A 14,850-nucleotide genomic window follows, 5' to 3' on the forward strand; every position below is an offset into this window, starting at 1 on the left:
TTATTTTAACCACTATTTACATTCTAGTTATTCTTCTAATGTAGCATTTGCAACAAGGTAAGTAATGATAACACTGAATATGGTATTTTTCCCCCACTAGAAAGATCAGTGATAAATTTTTATATTAAGACTATACTTTAAAAATTTTCAATACTATAAAATGGTAAAAAGTGCCTCTTAATTCAAAATTATTAATGGGTTTCATTTATGTAATGTGTGAATTTTTTGAATGGAAACTGGAATTCAATTAAAAATATAACTCAAAATATAAATATTTTCCACTGGATTTTATTAAGTAAAACTATACTAAAATTTATGTACTTAAAGAAAAAAATAATCAAAACATGCTCTGCATTGAAATCTAATTAAAGAGAGGAAATACTCTTCCTGGTTGGCAAACTAAACCGAATCTCTCTCATGTTAGAATGAGTAAGCCTTACACTCCAATGACTAGATATTATTTATAGAATAAAAGAAACAGTAAACATTCTCCATGCTTCTTGTAAATTACCAACCACTTTTCAGCTAAGAATGAATTAATTGGCGGCCGGAACTGGCTGACTGAAGCAAACTGAAAAAGATGTTCTAGATGCAATGACAGTAACGTCAAATACAGTTTCCCACTTCAAAAATGTGGCTTCAGGCATGTAGTAAGTATCCTTCATCAGATACAGGCCCTGATTTTCCTTAAAACTTATGCAATAAATATGCACGATGTAATTTATATTTAATTAAGTTATGCTATTATAGGAAGTTTAAATGTATTTTTAGTTGCTATTTGAAAAATAAATAGAACTAATTTTAAAGCTAAAACCTAGTTTACCTTCAATATTAAAAATATCACTGTGCTGATCTCAAACACACAAATTGAGGTACAAGGGTATTAATTTGGAATAATTAATGCTGTTATTTTTGAGAGCAAGATTATTTAGTGTGAATTAGCTATCATAGTTGAATCACAGACTTTTTTTTTTTAATGTGGACAATTGTACAAAGTTGTTAACACACTGTGGTTCTCTATGCTATGCAACATAACATGGTATAAAACTGTGCCATGTGCTGGGACAGTGGCTACAGACAGCCATCTTGATCCAGGAAATAGCCAAGCATGCTTAGGCATGACTGGAGAGCCAAGATGTACAGCACTTCACACCTTCAGCATGATGGAATGGAGTAGCATCCCCTACTGCAGAGGAATCTCCCATGTCTGAAACAAAGAGAGGTCTACTAACCATCATCCGTGCACTTCACCACATTCAGATCCGGGATTCTTGCTGGAGAAAAAACAATTGGATGGAACATGCCTCCGAATTTCATCTGAGGTCCTACCAAATGGGAAGGCACAGACATAAATGTATATTCCATAACTGCAGGTCCAACATAGAGGAGCCTAAGCTTACAGATGAAAACATAATGAATGACAAACATAGTCCCACTCCTCTCATGGAGGCTGAAACAATGTCAACAGAAGACATTCAGATCATACATACCCACAATGGTGTTCCCAACAATCAAAGGTGCTTTGGGGTGGGCAGCTTTCAGATCTAGTAATTCATCTAAATATACAGGAGAAATCCATGTCATTCGTTCCCCATGAAAAAAGAGAGTTCTTTTTGGTTGATTTTCAGCCATTCTCTGATGGAGAAATATAGCAGATTTACATATTTAGACACAGAGACAGGTGGCAGGGTCTAACAGACATGACATTAGACTGGAAGTAAAAAGAAGTTCTTAAAATATGGTAATTCTACTTAAGCCTTCAAAATGCACAGAAGGGGGACTGTTAGGCTGGTCCTTTGCACATTGGTGATTTTTTCAAATTTTGACTGAGTCCAATGGACCAGATTGATGATAAATATAATAAATAGCCCACAAATAAACAAAAGTACAAATAGATTCTGCAATTGCTGAAATTAATTAAAAAAATAATTAAAAATACTTAGGGAGGTGTTTGCATCCTTTGTTTGGAGGTTACCAGTGACAACAGCAGCCACATTCCTTTATGTAAACACATGGATGTGTCTGGACGTTCTACCACTGTTTACTGATCAGTTGGAAAAACCTTGTGAACTGGTGTGGGTACAAATACATAGGCAGGAACACCTATCTCACAGTTCTCAACATTTCTCTGTAAGCAGACAGCTAGCTATAGAGAATTTGTCTTTGAATTTATACCTTGACAATACTGCAAAGGAAGCAGCTTTTAGTTTTTCTAGGGCATATACTGCTCTCAATAATCAAGGATTACTGACAATTTATATTCCAGTGTCCTTATTTTAGCTGCTCATATCTTTGCCCCACTTGAATCAGTAGAGCTAAACACTCCCCAGACTGGCTAGCCATTTAAGGCTGACTATTGATAGACAAGACCACTATTAAGCCACAAAATGGGGAAAATGTACTACTTTGGCAATGTTAGATAAAAAGTATTTGCCAGTTTACTAGGAAGCATTTGTACATACTGAACACTCCCTTTAGGTTACTTTGTCTTCTCCTCCTAATGCTTAATTCTGCAGCTTCCCAATATGATTTTTTTGTATGTGATTATTCAATGAGATCACTGGGGAAAAAAATAACTTTTTAAAATTAAACCAGAATCATATGACAATTTTTTTTTTCTGATGAATCACTGCTAAGCAGGATGTTAGAATGAGTCCTGAACTATGGACTACTAAGAAGAAAAAGACAGAACTAAAGAGTAGTCTGTAAGTAGCAAAAATTACCATTAGTTCTGGAGGAAATATAAGCTCCTGAGTGGGATCTAAGGGCTGGAATTCATCTGGTGAATATAATCTGGTGGAAATCTTAAAAAGGAAGGAAACAAGCAAAGACAGTATCTATTTTTTTCTCTCATTCTTATTTCTACACAAAACAAACCCAAAAAAACCTGTAATGGTCCCAATGAAGCCAGTAGAAAATTGGCAATTCCATTACCTTTTGCATTTTGTGCTAAATTACAATGCTTCATTTGAAGCTGCAGGTGAAGGAAGTAGTCATAACAGTTTTTCAAAGTTTACTCATAACATAAATGTGTGTATTAGCAAGTATAGAGGCAAGTAACTGAAAGACTAACTACAGGCTTCCTGGTGTCCTACTGCAAGAAAGTAGCTGGTTTCATGCCAACCTACAGAACCCAAAAGGCAGAGAAGTAGATCAGATACTATTGAAAGAAAACAGAGAACGAAGTCAAACATACATGAATAAAAGGTTTCTTATAACACTAGAATCTTGACTTATTTTTAGGAACGTAGCAGTTTATTGGATTCAAGCCAACAGTTAGATTCTGAAGAGATCAGTGGTTACATTCAGATTATCACTTGTTGTTGGTTTTAGACAGTTCAACATATGCCCTGATTTTTTGCATAATGCAAAACAAACAAACAAACAAACAAACAAAAAACAACAAAAAAAAGACGATTGCTACATCTCCTTCTCATAAAAGAATACACATAGAAGCCTTGATTTTTAAAAATATTTCCAAATTTCTTGTGAGGAATAATAAAATATCTGATTTTATATATAACAACTGTAATATTATGGAAGGTGAGTAAGGTGGAAGGTATAAACAGATTATGCCTATACCTTGAATATTTACAATAAATACACAATGCAAGACTCTTTTCTGTAGGTTCTAAAACCAACTAGTACAGTTAAAATACTTAAAATCCTACCTTCTCTTCCTTGTCAAACAAATCCTCTTCATGATCCAAGCAACACTTACAACTTGCTTTACTTTGACAACAAACACATTCCTAAAATAGGAACATTCTATCAGTAAAATAGTGCCCAGGCTGGCAGTAAGTTAAAGACAGCTTGAGCCATTAAGAGTCTCTCCTTACATTTCAATGAAGTTCTGGATAACATTTAATAATTAACTGCATCGGAAGGATTTGTGTGTAAAAGAAACAATATCCAAAAATATCTTAAAATCTTGTGATATTCAAGTCCTTAATATAAAATATTTCATGTTATATGAAATTTGGTGGACCTTGTGAGAACACACGTTCAACATTATGTCTTTTATCCACAGTTCAGTCTCCCATTTCTTTCATTGAAGGTCTCTGACATGTTATTTATGCCAGTATCGATCCATGATAAAACACATGTAGTTACTTTGGAGTACTCTACATAATTCATGCCAGACACCAAGTTCCCATGTTCCCTTTTTTTTTTTTTTTTTTTTTAAAAACAAACAGGCTAGGCCACTAGACACCTTATTAATCATTTTCCTATTCATATTTTCAACATATTTATCATTTCCTGGGTCTGCTCAGCCTGGAGAAAAGAAGACTGAGAGGGGATCTCATCAACGTGTATAAATACCTGAGGTGTGGGAGACAGAGGGATTCGGCCAACCTCTCTTCAGTGGTTTGTGGGGACAAGACAAGGAGTAATGGTCACAAAATAGAGCACAGGAAGTTCTGCACCAACATGGGAAAGAATTTCTTCACGGTGAGGGTGACAGAGCACTAGGACAGGCTGCCCAGGAGGTTGTGGAGTCTCCTTCTCTGGAGATATTTAAGGCCAGTCTGGATGCCCAACTGGGCAGCCTGCTCCAAGGAACCTGCTTTGGCAGGGAGGTTGGACTTGATGATCTTTCGAGGTCCCTTCCAACCCTTTCAATTCTGTGATTCAGTGATCATCAGGGAGTAGTATGAGCACGAGATAGAAAGGTGGAGCAACTCCCTGCAAAGCCTGAAGGAAAGGCACCAGGGTGAGACACCCCAAACAGTGGTGGACCCCTTGTCCTGCCAAGCAGAGGGAGAGGACCCAGGAGATGAGGAGGAATGGAGACAGGTCCCTGCTCAACGTCACAGGCAACCCCCCTACCGGCTCAGCCTTCCCTGGTGCCCTTACACAACAGGTTTCAGGCCCTGGAGCTTGAGATACTGGTGTGTGAGGATGAGTTTAACAGTCTACCCAGAAGGATGCCTAAGGCAAGGAAGTCAACTCCATGCCTCAGGACTGCCTCCACTAAGAAAGAAAGGTGATCGTTGTAGGTGACTGCCTTCTCAGGGGAACAGAGGGTCTTTTTGGTTCTCCTTAATGCCTTTATCGATGATCTGGATGAGGGGATCGAGTGCACCCTCAGTAAGTTTGCAGACAACACCAAGCTAGGTGCGTGTGTCGATCCGCTCAAGGGTACGAAGGCTCTGCAGGAGGATCTGAATAGGCTGGACCTATGGACTGAGGTCAACTGTACGAAGTTCAACAAGGCCAAGTGCCAGGTCCTGCACCTGGGGCGCAATAACCCCAAGCAGAGCTACAGGCTGGGAGATGAGTGGTTGGAGATCTGCCAGGCAGAGAAGGACCTGGAAGTATTGGTGGATAGTCAGCTGAATATGAGCCAGCAGTGTGCTCAGGTGGCCAAGAAGGCCAACAGCATCCTGGCTTGTATAAGAAGCAGTGTGGCCAGCAGGGCTAGGGAAGTGATTGTCCGCCCGTACTCGGCTCTGGTGAGGCCGCACCTCGAGTACTGTGCTCAGTTTTGGGCCCCTTGCTACAAGAAGGACATGGAGGTACTCAAGCAAGTCCAGAGAAAGGCAACAAAGCTGGTGAGGGGTCTGGAGAACAAGTCTTATGAGGAGCTGCTGAGGGAGCTAGGATTGTTCAGTCTGGAGAAGAGAAAGCTCAGGGGAAACCTTATCGCTCTCTATAGGTACCTGAAAGGAGGCTGTAGTGAGGTAGGGATTAGTCTATTTTCCCATGTACCTGGTGACAGGATGAAGGGGAATGGGCTAAAGTTGCACCAGGGGAGGTTTAGGTTGGATATTAGGAAGAACTTCTTTACCGAGAGGATTGTTAGGCATTGGAATGGTCCACCCAGGGAAGTGGTTGAGACACCATCCCTGGAGGTATTTAAAAGATATATAGATGTAGAGTTTAGTGATATGGTTTAGTGGAGGACTGGTTAGGTCAGAGGTTGGACTCGGTGATCTTGGAGGTCTCTTAGAACCTAGATGATTCTGTGATTCTGATCTGCATCTCTTAACAGAGGAAAAATACATGGTCTTATTAAAAATCTTCATGGTCTGTATATAAGAACCATAAAACAGTTTGGGTTGGAAGGGACCTTAAAGATCATCTAACTCCAACCCCCCTGCCATGGACAGGGACACCTTTCACTAGATCAGGCTTCCCGAAGTCCCATTCAACCTGGCCTTAAACACTTCCAGGGATGGGGCATTCACAGCTTCTCTGGGCATCCTGTCTAAATTTCTAATCTAAATACTATATTTCATAATAATTCATGCTCCTCATACTCCATAGGTACCTATCAACTAAAACATTAGTTCATAAACGTACTGAGAGGCATAATCTATTTGTACTTTAAAAGAGTACTAATAATAACAACAAAGTTATGACAAAACTTCTATAATCACTACTCCTCACCTTACAAAAAGTTTTACAGGCATCTAGGATTGGCCTATATCCAGTACAACGGCACAAGTTCCCTGAAAAAAAGAAAAAAAGAAAAAAAAAAAGGAAATCACTTAAAAAAGCCTTTTTTCTAAAGATGTGGGTTTAAAATGCTTTTACATGAGGTTTGCATCTTTGAGGCTGAAAATAAAGGTTTTGGTCTCTGAAAGAGATAAAAAGATCACTGTTTCACTAGACTTAAGACCCTGCAGCTCCCAAGAGAAAAAGGCTGTTGTTTCAAGGGGAATATGAGATACTTGAAATCTGCACTCAAAGAACAGTGACTACATCTTAGCAAACAGGAAAGAGGAGATAAATACCCACTCAAAATGTTTTTCCTTTCCCCCGATCTATTTTTAATAGTGAAGCTTAGCATTGTATCTCCATCTAGTTCATCTCATAGTAACATGAAATGTCTGAGTCCATTATAACTCCACAGCATAACAAAAAACGTATTTTACCTGCAAAAAATGTTCACGTTTACCCTTAGTGAAGATGGCATGCATACATCTCTACCTTATTTAACTGTTTTATTGCTACCACAAAGGGACCCTCTTCCTGTGAGATTTATGACATTCTCAACTCCAGATGTAATAGTATCTTAGAAACTTTCAGGGGCAGCTTCTTCTCCAGTGTACTGTTGTTTTTGCGCATCTGATTTAAAACACTTCAGACGATACATATGAGGATATTTTGAACACCTGTCCCTGAGCAATCCACAGCTCCATTATTCATGTTCCAGGATAAAAGAATGACAGGAAATAAAATGTCAGTGTCCAATAGCAACTCTGCTGGGAAGTGCAATTTAGAGTACACACATGCATGTGTACTCACACAGACTTGCACTCGTGTATGCAAAGTATCAGAAGAAAATGGTTCAATGACATACCTACAAATGAGAAATGGCAATATTTACCAGCCAGAGCTGCAGTCATCTGCTCTGAAGTTGGTTCTGGGTAGTTTCTTAGTAACGTGTATACGGACATCACCATTCCAGGGGTACAGAAACCACACTGGGAGCCATGGCACTTGGCAAGCCTTTCCTGAAATAAAACACCACAAATGGCACTCCTCTCAACGTACTTCACCCTTTCTAATAAACTCTCTCACACATAGGAAACCCACACTAAATGCTTTCTTGATGGTAAATCAGACTTATAAAGGAAAACAATTTAAGCTCAAAATAAGAGTAATTATTAATACTCAAATAAGAGTAATTATTTTGGGCGTGAAACCCTAGCACACATCACCAAGGAAGCTAATTAACATTCAGTGGGCTTTTGCCTTTTTTGCTTCCATACTAAAACATCAGCTAAAGGGCATTGTCCAAGATGTACCATTACCTCAAATGGAATGGTAAGCCTGATTCACTCCAACAATTCTTATGTACCAACTATGTGATCAGGGTGTCAGTATTACTGCAAGGTCCATCATGAGCTACACATCGTCAGTCTTGATCAACCAACCATCAGAAACTTGTGTTGTATTCTGTTATCCATTATCAGGGGGAATAAGTGACATGAAATATCCATGCCCTGATTCCCATGCACTGCCACTCAAGCCAGCCCAATCAAAGGAAGAAATCAATAATCTTCTTACACAATGATAATGTGTTCTCACCTGAACTGGATGAACCCTGCTTTTTGTACTTCCAACACCTTCCACTGTGGTGACCGCCACACCATACAAGGAGCAAATAGGAAGCAAGCATGCATTTGCTGAGTAGTGACTTTGGAGCATTAAGGGGAATAAAGAACTTAAACACATCTGAATATTATTTTGTGGTAAAGTAAGACTTAGTTTTTACTTACAAAGCCATTACCACCATTTGGAATGACAGGAGAGTAAGCGCTATAGAAGAGATTACTTACTAGCTGTGTTTCTTGTCCTCAGTACTTACATGTACTGTACTTACAAGGACATAATGTTGACAGTTCTGGAGAACTGACATCTTCCCTAATACTTCAGTCTTTTCTAATTGCCCTCTCATTTTTCCTGCCCACAATCAACCTTTCAAGTGTGTTTTGGATGAAGAAAGTGGGGAAGGGAGAGTTGGTGTAGTCCTCTGAAAAAAGAAAAAAATTATTGCTGATAATTTGAAATCCAAGTTTCTGATCCAAAGGAAATTCTAATTAATTAAATTCTAAAATAAAAAAAAATAAAAATCCTTCAAAAAAAAAAAATCCTTCCAAATAGGAACAATGTACCAAAACAAAATTCTGTAAAGCTTTTTGTCATTAACAATAAAATGCTTTGTTTTACTATAGTTGAAATGTTTCTTTTCGGTAGCATCATTATAGTTTTTCTAATTTAACACTTAAAATAACATTAAACATTTTATTTACATTGTACTCCAACATAACATAATTGTCTAAAGGAACAACTAGAACATTTTGATATCTTCCCCCACACACACACCTGAAAAGATGCTCTGTTGACAATGACAGTTAGTATTAAACAATTTGATTAAAGTTTTTTCAATTTAAATTTAATTTATTCCTGCTTTTAGTTTAACAAAACTGCTATTGAGTTTTGAAATCTCTTTTGGGCAAGGAGAGGGAGTTAAGTGTTAGAGGGCTGGGCTGATCCAACTCACACTTCTGGCTGCCCTATTCTCCCATGACTTATATGACAGAACTGCAGGGAGAAGCTATGTCCCTGTGGTCAGCACAAAGGATGTTAAATTAACACTTCCTAAAGAGAAAACTCCTCACAGCAGCTGTCAGGTTGTATTAGCAAATTAAGCATTTCAACAAATTTACAGCTGAATGAACAGTTGATTTTTTTTTTAAAACCGTGTCCTTCTTTGGATTAAAGCATCTCTTCCTTTTGGATTCTTTTACTAATAAACACATACATTACACATGTTTTTGTTTGTTTGTTTGTTTTTCAAGTTTCATACCTGGAAACTGCATTTACAGTCATAAAATTTTGCATAAAGCTTTACAAATTTTCTGGTAAGGATACCATATCTTCTTTGAAGCTGGTTCATAAGTTGATATCATCACCGTACAGGCACCACAGCCACCTCCTCCACAGCCATACTTAGTTCCTGTAAGATGGACTGAAAGTGCTACCAGTAGGGAAAAAAAAAGTTTCATTTTGGCCTTTATTCTTCTATAAAGCTTGAGGACCATCTTTTTTTCCTGAACTTTTATGGAATATATAATTGGTTAGATACAATAGCATATATATTGGATTCTTTCTTATACATGATTAAAATTTTCAGTGACAATAAGATTGAAGATAAGGAAAAACAAATTCTTTTGAAGGAGTAAATTGAGTCAGAAACAGTAAGTGAAAAAGTTTTATAAGTGAAAACATGAAAAGAAAAAACTTGTAATGGGCAAACTAGTTATATATCCAGCAAGACACTAAAACCAATATCCAAAGTTTTCCCAGAAGTGCCACTGGAAAAGTAACTGGAAAAAAACAAGACCTCTTGCACCAATTCTTATTCTCACCAGCCCCTTCAACGAGCTGATCAATGATGAGCTAATGAGTGACCGAGTCACTAATCCAGCTGATAGGTACCCTCTGTTTTTCCTAGGTCACTTTTCTGCTGGTCTAGCAAGTGGAATTAGTACACAGAGAGGTCTGAGGAATGTCACAGCTGGCATAAGTTGCAGGAAGAGAGCTTTCTGCCAGGAGCATGGAATGATGGAGGGGAAAACAAGCTGCCTTTGCTTTTAACAATGTGTTGTGAAAAGTTGTTTGTCAACGTGGGAGTTAGCACTCTTCACTTGAAATAATGCTCTGACACACATACATTGTTTTAAGATCTCACCCAATTAAGCTCTACTACTTTTTCCACTGCAAAATGCTTTACAGAGCCCTTTCACTAACATCCTAACCTGTCAGATATAACCAGTACATTTTAAGATACAGTCTCTTCCCTTCTTACTCTTCTATTTATTTGCTAATTTACACTGGGCCTTACAGTTATTAACAGTGTTCCAATATGCTGATTTCTATGGCATTTAGCCAAAAAAATAATAATAATAAAAAAAAAGATGTCAGGATGCTTAGTGAAGTATTATATTGTATGTTGCAATTATAAAACACATTACTGGAAGACACTAAATTTCCTCATACTCAGTCATTTCGGATTATACAAATTTTGGCAGCCATCAGCATAAGTTATTTCTGACCTATATTTTTGCTCCCTGCCATTCATTTTTGTCTGTTTAAGAAATTAGCTGTCGTCCTAGCTAAATTAGCTCACTATGTGTGGAAGTTTGCTGTGAAAAGAATCAGTACCTCAAGTCTGGCTAGCTGAGTGGTCTCAGGCACAGTCGTACAGGTACATCTTAGAGAATAACACACTATTATACAGACATAAGCATCAGAATACAAGAATAAGCCAAAATTTAAATTGTAGGGTAAAACCCTACTAGCTCCAGAAAACACATTAATCTTATCCTTATTTTATAAGGAGATTACAAAGGTACAGTAAGGTTAAATGATTTTTCAAGGTGCCAGAGCAAGTCAGTGCAGCATATATATGGGACCTAGATAATCTCACTCACAAATGTGCTTTAACAAATGAAATACAACTCCTGTGACAGAACTGGTATGGAGCCATGTTTTATAGCTCAATGGAGCTTGAAGTTGTTACAAGTTAATGAAGATTAATTTCCTAATTACCAGAACTACAGCGACCTATTCTTCACCAGACTCCTCCTTATGACTGATCAGTAATGAAGATGTTTCAACTTAAGTATTTCTTCTAAAAATTTAAAGTTTATAAAAACATTTTGTTGTGTGAATTCTCTAGCGTATGGTATATGTCATTTTGCTCTCTGGTAATATGTTTCAGGAGACAGCCTAGGAAGCTGCCGAACAGGGAAGATTCTGCTCTCTCACATTTGGTCCATGCTCCTGGATGACAGTCCCTACACATAATGTGTTACTCAACAGTAAAAAACAGCTTCATGAATACTGGGAATAAGCCTGTGGCACAGCAGGTTCTGGAAAATTGCTAACAGTTGAAATAAGACATATAAACAAGCCTCAGAAAAGGCAAATAAAAATAGAGGAAAAGATCAGAGCAACTGCTGCAGAATTTGTAGCAACAGAGAAAGCCACTGAGATGTGGACAAACCAAGACAGGAGAGAAATTTGGGAAAAAAAAATAACGGCAGGGTATAAGCTCTAGCTCTTTCAACTTCTGCTTTATCTATTTTCTTTCCTCCCATTTTAAAAATTCATACTTGTTCATATTTACTTGCTGTTAAGACCTGTTTTTTGTTTGTTTTTAAGGTTTAGAAATCTGTTTGGAATGCTTCTCATAAGAAGTTAACAGATTACTTCAAAATTCCAACAGACTTAGGCTCTCATCACAAGGTCTTTCCTCTTTCCACAAAGAGACTTTTACACAATTTGGAGACGCCTACTCTGTCAGGTTTTATTCATACTAGCCAAAAGGTTCTTAGAATCAAACAGATAAATACACACATGCACACAGTGATAAATAGCATAGCTCTTATTTGTTTAGGAAACTAGGCAAAAAAAAAAAAGTACAGTAGCTCACTGAAGAGTATTTGGCTTAAGAAAGACATCATTTAATATGGTTGCTTTATCTTAAGGAAGTCACAGCTTCTTTAAGCTCGTAAATGACCTTTTAATTATTTATGAGAATTTTGCTCTAATAAGACTTTCAACTGAGTGACTTCAAGAAAAAACAAGAAAAGGATACGTCTCTTTCGCAGATAAGACAGCAGCATCTGTTCAGGATCGGCATGTTTCTCTATTATCTGCAGTAAGAAATGAAAACCAATCTTTAACTAAGAAAGCAAAACTTTTCAAAATTCAGGGTACAGAGCACATTCCCACAAAGCCAGAAAAAACTCCTCCTCTGGTTTCCTCTCATAGAACTACCCCTATTGCAATGCCCACAGGAGAGTTTGGACTTGTAAAAAATTCTTCAGACAGATAATGTTTCCAGGATCTACTAAAAATAAATGCTGCTTACTTGAAAGGTCACGCTGAGGGAATTGACCTTCAACCATACTAAAAATAAAAATGGGATAGAACTTTGCTACAATAAAGGTAGCATAGCACAAAGAATTAATGATTTGCAGATTTTAGAGTCTCTCTTGTACTTTAACCTACTGGGATGAACAGTAGAGGATGCCTCTAAGGGTATCAGCAGGAATCGCTTTTCATCCAGTTTTATTTACATAAACCTGCACTTGCCTTAATAGACCAACAACAGAGCATCAGAAATGCCTACATTCTTATTTCATTAGAGGATTGTTTATTCCACTGCTTAGAATCGGCTATTTCCTTCCAGTTACATTGAATCAATACCAAGCTTAATTTTGCTCTTGCAGTATTATCGTTATGATGGCCATTAGTCCAGATTTTGGCACTTGGGTCTTGCTGACTTGCTGGTGTTACTCTGTGCATCTCTTCTCCAACAACCATTGAAAATGAAAAGCTAGGCACCTACAAATGAAAAACTAGTTTGCTCACCACCTAAATTTGATAGCCAGTTTAAAGCCCACTTCACTTTGAAGTTTTTTCCCCCAAAACTCAACAGCGCTGTGGAATGTTTTAACCACATTGTGGATTTACCTTGCTCTGCAGCTGACCTCTACCACAGCCACTCTCTCACTCCCCCTCCTCAAAGGGAAAGGGGGAGAAAATATGGGCTCAAGGGTTGAGATAAGGACAGGGAGATCACTTACCAATTGTCAGGGGCAAAACAGACTTGGTACAGGGAGATTAGAGAAATTTATTACCTATTCCTAACAAGCTAGAGAACTGAGAAACAAAGAAAACAAACTAAAAACACCTTCCTGTCATCCACCCTCTTCTACTTCCTCCCCCCAAGTGGCACAGGGCAAAGGGGAATGGGTGCTGCAGTCAGTCTGCAGCACTTTGCCTCTACCACTCCTTCATGGTCACTTTCTGCCCCTGCTCCATGTGGGGTCCATCCCACAGGATGCCATTCTTCCTGCATGGCTTCCCACAGGCAAACGCTCATCAAGAAATGCTCCCATATGGGTCTGTACCATGGGGGACATCCATCAGGAGCAAACTGTTCCAACACGGGTCCCCCATGGACAGCAGATCCTCCCAGATCCCCTGCTCCTGCGTGGACTCCTCCAGGGGCTACAGCTCTGGCCCGGACCCTGCTCTGGTGTGGGTTCTCCACAGGCTGCAGCCTCCTCCAGGCAACAGCCGTCTGCTCCATCAGGGGCTCCTCCACTGGCTGCAGCAAGGAAATCTGCTCTGCTATGGTACACCATGGGCTGCATGGGGACAGCCTGCTTCACTCTGGGCCTCTCCACCATCCACAGGGGATTTTCAGCTCTGGCACCTGGAGCACCTCCTGCCCTCCAGGGCTGGTTCTCACTCCTTGCTCTCCCAGCTGCTGTTATACAGCAGGTTATTTCCACTTTCATAAATCTGCTCTCACAGAGGCGCAAACAATATCGCTTATTGGCTCAGCTCTGGCCAGAGGTGGGTCTGTTTAGAGCCAGCTGAAACTAGGTCTTCATCTAACTCGGGGCAGCTTATGGACTCTTCTAACAGAGGCCACCCCTGCAGCCCCCTGCTACCAAAACCTTGCCATGTAAACCAAATAACCACTTCTCCTGTGCTGCTTCTCCCCTTCTAACAGCACTTGATAGATGCAAGAAAGTTAGCTAGCCAAAGTAATACTAGGAGAGTGATTTACATTCCAGAGACTTTGTCAGAGGATTCAGTTATACTCTTGTGAGTACGTCTGAGGAAACCAGATCTCATTTGTGCCCACACCATTCAGGGTTACTTCTGGAACAGCAACTGCTCTTTCTCCGCTCCCCCTCACAGCAGCACTTACCTTCCTGCCATTCACATAGAAAATGAGCTCGTCAGCCCCTGCTGCTCCTTGCAAGGACATCGTATTCCAGCCTCAGAACTTTCAGCGGCAGCTGGGGAGTCCTTCGGCAGGCTGGGGCGGAGCCGCGCAGCAACGGGGTGGACACAGAGGCGGGAACTGGGGGAGGCACCTTCAGAAGCGGGGCTGCCAAACTCAGAACAGGAACTTTCCAGGGAGTTCAGAATGTGTAAATAAAATGTTTGAATTAAATGAAATTCTGCAGCTATTTTAGAAAACTTTCAAATGGAGGCTCGGGAATACTTTATCCTGATTAATTCCAATGTGTTGTATTATTTATATTAAAAAAAAAAAAAAATCTTACCTGAAAGAGACAGAAGAGACTATAAGGCATCAACTGGAGGACCTTGTTTTAAGTAATGATGCTGTAAGGTCTTTGATTTTGAACTGCAGGGAGCCAACTTGAAGAATATTCCATATTCTGAATTGCAAGGACAAGAAGATGCTCTTGTGAACCAAAGGGAGGATGGCAAACTGCAGCCAGATTCTTCTTTCCTGAACTGTTCAGGGTTCTTCCGCATAGGGTTTGGCACATGCACATG

The 14,850-nt window shown here is 39.2% G+C and overlaps 1 protein-coding gene across 7 annotated transcripts in view; it reads right to left on the bottom strand.

Moving 5' to 3' along the window:
• The window catches only part of AOX1 (aldehyde oxidase 1), a 44,662-nt gene extending 30,284 nt beyond the window's left edge, over positions 1–14,378 (bottom strand). For 2 of the 7 annotated variants that reach the window (XM_084523484.1, XM_084523485.1), the window contains exons 1-10: positions 14,252–14,378; positions 12,119–12,176; positions 9,388–9,484; positions 8,041–8,149; positions 7,337–7,463; positions 6,394–6,455; positions 3,672–3,752; positions 2,724–2,804; positions 1,491–1,635; positions 1,233–1,325 (exon numbers count right to left, since the gene is read on the bottom strand). In XM_084523484.1, the coding sequence (XP_084379610.1) occupies positions 1,233–1,325; positions 1,491–1,635; positions 2,724–2,804; positions 3,672–3,752; positions 6,394–6,455; positions 7,337–7,463; positions 8,041–8,149; positions 9,388–9,484; positions 12,119–12,176; positions 14,252–14,311 (913 nt within the window). In that variant the 5' untranslated portion in view covers positions 14,312–14,378. Of the gene's footprint in view, positions 1–1,232; positions 1,326–1,490; positions 1,636–2,723; positions 2,805–3,671; positions 3,753–6,393; positions 6,456–7,336; positions 7,464–8,040; positions 8,150–9,387; positions 9,572–12,118; positions 12,177–14,251 lie in introns of those variants that run through there. The other 5 variants (XM_084523482.1, XM_084523483.1, XM_084523486.1 and 2 more) reach the window with 4 other exon arrangements.
• Between the last annotated feature and the right edge of the window lie 472 nt (positions 14,379–14,850).

This window comes from Aythya ferina (genome assembly GCF_964211825.1).
Source record: "Aythya ferina genome assembly, chromosome: 6".
NCBI classification, from domain to species: domain Eukaryota; kingdom Metazoa; phylum Chordata; class Aves; order Anseriformes; family Anatidae; genus Aythya; species Aythya ferina.